Source organism: Colobus angolensis, unplaced genomic scaffold (assembly GCF_000951035.1).
Source record: "Colobus angolensis palliatus isolate OR3802 unplaced genomic scaffold, Cang.pa_1.0 Scaffold49, whole genome shotgun sequence".
In the NCBI taxonomy this organism is placed as follows: Eukaryota; Metazoa; Chordata; class Mammalia; order Primates; family Cercopithecidae; genus Colobus; species Colobus angolensis.
In genome coordinates this window covers 8619604-8623828 of record NW_012118376.1, presented here as the reverse complement: position 1 = coordinate 8623828, position 4225 = coordinate 8619604, and the positions used below count along the sequence as shown (strand labels likewise).

At 48.9% G+C, this 4225-nt stretch overlaps 1 protein-coding gene across 8 annotated transcripts in view; it reads right to left on the bottom strand.

Annotated features, from left to right (window-relative positions):
* The window catches only part of LOC105524159 (survival motor neuron protein), a 41372-nt gene extending 37918 nt beyond the window's left edge, over window positions 1-3454 (bottom strand). For 4 of the 8 annotated variants that reach the window (XR_001003707.1, XM_011959305.1, XM_011959308.1 and 1 more), the window contains exon 1: window positions 3218-3334. Coding sequence is in view for 7 of the 8 variants with exons in the window: in XM_011959305.1 (XP_011814695.1) it covers window positions 3218-3298 (81 nt within the window). In the remaining variant the exon portion in view is untranslated. Of the gene's footprint in view, window positions 1-3217 lie in introns of all 8 variants that reach the window. The other 4 variants (XM_011959310.1, XM_011959306.1, XM_011959309.1 and 1 more) reach the window with 1 other exon arrangement.
* Window positions 3455-4225: the final 771 nt, after the last annotated feature.

The window sequence follows — 4225 nt, the reverse complement described above, 5'->3', positions numbered from 1 at the left end:
AAAAAGAAGAAGAAGAAGAAGAAGGAAAGACTGCCTGGCGCAGTGGCTCATGCCTGTAATCCCAGCACTTTCGGAGGCTGAGGGGGGCGGATCACTTGATGTTGGAAGTTCGAGACCAGCCTGGCCAACATGGTGAAACCCCACCCCGTTTCTACTAAAAATACAAAAATTAGCTGGGCGTGATGGCAGGCGCCTGTAATCCCAGCTATTCAGGAGGCTGAGGCTGGAGAATCACTTGAACCCTGGAGGCAGAGGTTGCAGTGAGCAAAGATCACACCACTACACTACAGCTTGGATAGCAGAGTGAGACTCCATCTCAAAAACAACAACAACAAAACCCAAAACATCTGTTTAAAGTTTAAGACATGTATACCTGTGAAAGTTGATTACATAAATTTGGTCATTCTTGAAATACTCAACTAAATCAGACTTGAAGGGCGAGGGGGAAGAAGCATTTGGGGTACACAGCATCTGCTTCAAGAATTAAATTTTCCACAAGTCCAACTGCTGAAACAGCCTTCTGTATCCCTAAGACCAGTTTTACCTAATAGCTGCTGAAATGAACTGCCATGACTCTTAAGACTGGTTTTACCTACCACCATCACTCACCAATCAGAGCTTGCTAGCTCCCACAAGCTCTAGTGTGAATGAGCTTTCTTCCAAAACAGTATGTAACACTGTTCCTTCTCATAAAACCCTGAACCTTCTTTTTTTTTTTTTTGTTTTTGTGAGACAGTCTCGTTCTGTCACCCAGGCTGGAGTGCAGTGGCGCGATCTCAGCTCACTGCAACCTCCACATCCCAGGTTCAAGCGATTTTCCTGCCTCAGCCTCCTTAGTAGCTGGGACTACAGGCACCTGCCACCATGTCCAGCTAATTTTTTTTATCCCCCGAGACGGAGTCTTGCTCTGTCGCCCAGGCTGGAGTGCAGTGGCGCGATGTCAGCTCACTGCAACCGCCGCCTTACTTGCTCAAGTGACTCTCCTGCCTCAGCCTCCCAAGTAGCTGGGATCACAGGCATGCGCCACCACACCCAGTTAATTTTTGTATTTTTTTTTTTTAAGATGGAGTTTTGCTCTTGTTGCCCAGGCTGGAGTGCAAAGGCGTGATCTCGGCTCTCTGCAACCTCTGCCTCCCAGGTTCAAGTAATGTTTCTGCCTCGGTCTCCCGAGTAGCTGGGATTACAGACACGTGCCACCACGTCCGATAAGTTTTGTATTTTTAGTAGAGACAGGGTTTCACCATATTGGCTAGGCTGGTCTCGAACTCCTGACCTTGTGATCTGCCCCGCTCGGCCACACAAAGTGCTGGGATTACAGGAGTGAGCCACAATGCCCAGCCGATCCTCCCACTTTTTAAACTGTCTCTTAGGGTCTTAATATCCTCATTTCCTTTCTTAGCCAGCTTAAATTCCATGGTCAATTGTTAAGATAACTGGTTTGTACTTCTCCCCCTCACTTCTTCATATCCACGTGGTAAAACTACAACCGTATTAATTTCAACTCTCCATTTACTCTGTGGCTGCCCTCATACACACAATCTTGCTGTCTGGTCTCCTTCAACTCATGACCACGAATCTCAAGTAGGCCTTTTATGTTGCCTAGCAACATTTCCACTAAACTTCCCTGTCCAATCCTTGCCCACTCTTCTAAAGAACTATCTACTTCCCAACTTCTCTTTCCTCTCTCATCCTAGCTCCTAGCTGATAACCTTGCTTCTTTCACTAAGACAACAGTAAGAATCAAGAGAACTTTCAAAATCTCCTGCCATCCTATCTGCTCATTCACATATCATAGATGTGTAACTATATAGCTGTCACCAAAAGAACCGCTAATGTTTCCAACAAAGGCCAAATCCATCCCGTCTTACCTACTCTAGGACATTGCTCTAGCAATTCTCTTCTTTCCAATATCAACTTTCCCATTCTTATCTTTCCCATCAATCCACAAACATGCTGAAACACGTTGCTCCCATCTTAGTGCAGTGGCTCACACCAGTAATCCCAGCACTTTGGGAGGCAAAGGTGGGAGGATAGCTTGAGCCCAGGAGTCCAAGGCTGTAATGATTCATGATTGCACCACTGGCACCCCAGCAGCCTAGGCAACAGAGCAAGACCCCCCTCTCTCAAAACCACACGCACACAATTAAAATTCCTCTTAACTCACTTTCCCCTCCATTTATTGCCCAATTTCTCTACCCTCCATTTATAATAAAATTTCGTGGTGGCTCACTCCTTTAGTCCCAGCTACTCCAAAGGCTGAAGCAGGAGGGTCGCCTGAGGCCAAGAGATTGATGCTGCAATGAGCCAGGATCACGCCACTACACTCCAGCCTGGACCACAGGGAGTGACCTTGTCTCTAAAAAAAAAAAAATTTTTAAATAAAATTCCTTGAAATATGTCTACCGATGTTTTTGTTTATTTTAAGACAGGGTCTGGCTCTGTCGCCCAGAGGCGCAATCACAGCTCACTGCAGCCTCCACCTCCCTGAGCCTTCCAAGACCTGAACCTTCTAAGTAGCTGGGACCACAGGCGCGCACCACAACGCCTGTGTAAATTTTGTGTTTTTAATTTTTGTGGACTCGGAGTCACACTATGTTGCCCAGGCTGGTCAAATGTTGCCCTGGATTTCTCTTCTCCTATTCTCCAACTCACTCCAGTCAAATTCACCCCCACCATGCTATGCCCAAGACTGAACTCCTGAGAAATCTGCTCTACTGGCAATCTGCTCTTTCCCATCTCAGTAAAAAGCAACTGTATCTTTTCAACTATTCAGGATAACCTCCGTTATCGAATCTATCTGAAAAACCTGTTGCCTCCGATTTCAAAATATATCCATAATCCAAATACTTTAACTCTGTTAATAACATCTTGATCTAAAGTCCAGATCATCTTAACAGACTCCTCAGCGGTTTCCCTGCTTCACCCTGGCCTAATGCCCTCACTTCCCCGACACCAGCCAGAGACAGGTGAACAAAATAAGTTACTGCCAAGTCGCGGCAGGGCCTTCACTCAACGCCATCAAGGAGCCCAAACTGCTCGAGGAAGGAGCTTACGGATGGGGTTCGCAGGGAACGGAGTGGGAAAAGACGTAGAAAAACACGGACAACTCCAGTGAGTGGATTGACTTGAGGCCGTCCCGCGGCTGTGGAAGGACAGTCGGGCCGGAAGAAGGGTGCTGCGAGCGCCGGTAGGGAGACTGCGCTGGCCGCGACCTCACCTGGCCTGTGCCGCGCCGGAACAGCACGGAATCCTCCTGCTCCTGGACGCCGCCACCACTGCCACCGCTGCTCATCGCCATGGTAAACTTGCGGGTGCGCAGCGTGGAGCCCCTTCCCTTCTTCGAGTGACGACTTCCGCTGCCCGGGGCTTCTGGGAGCGGAACAGCACGGTGGCCTGGAGGACCGCTTGAAGTAACTTCGCACGCTTTGTACGAGTGGTAATCGCCCTCCCACCTTTGTGGCGTGTAATTTTAATTTCCCTCAATCCTTTCATTTCACTGTGTTATATATTTCCTTTTTTTTTTGTTTTGAGACATAGCCTCGCCCTGTCACTCAGGCTGGAGTGCAGCGGCGCGACCTCGGCTAACTGCAGCCTCGATTTCTTGGGCTCCAGCGATCCTCCCACCTCAGCCTCCCCAGTAGCTAGGACTATAGGAGTGCGCCACCACGCCCAGCTATTTTTTGTTATTTAGTTGAGACAGGGTTTCGGCATGTTGCTTAGGCTGGTCTCTAACTCCAGTGTGTGTGTGTGTGTGTGTGTATTCCCGCCCCCCCCCACCCCTGCCCACTGGAAAAGTAAATGGTAAGCTCCTACTAGGAATTTAAAACCTGCTTGATCTATGTAAAGACAAACAAGGAAAGACAAACATGGGGGCGCGAAGGAAGGCAGATCCTAAACACTGGAAGACATTTGATTCCCCAACCTTTTTTGTTTGTTTTGAGACAGAGTCCTGCTCTGTCACCAGAGTGCAGTGGCGCCATCTCGGCTCATTGCAGCCTCGACCTCCCGAGCTCAAGCGATCCTCCCGCCTCAACCTCCCAAGTACCTAGGACCACAGGGGCGCGCCACCACGCCCGGCTAGTTTTTGTATGTTTTGTAGAGGCAGTGTTTGCAGCATATTGTGCAGGCTGGTCTCGAACTCCTGAGCTCAAGATATTCTGCCTGCCTCTGGCATCCCAAAATGCTGGGATTACAGGTGTGAGCCACCTTGCCCAGCCTCCAGTAT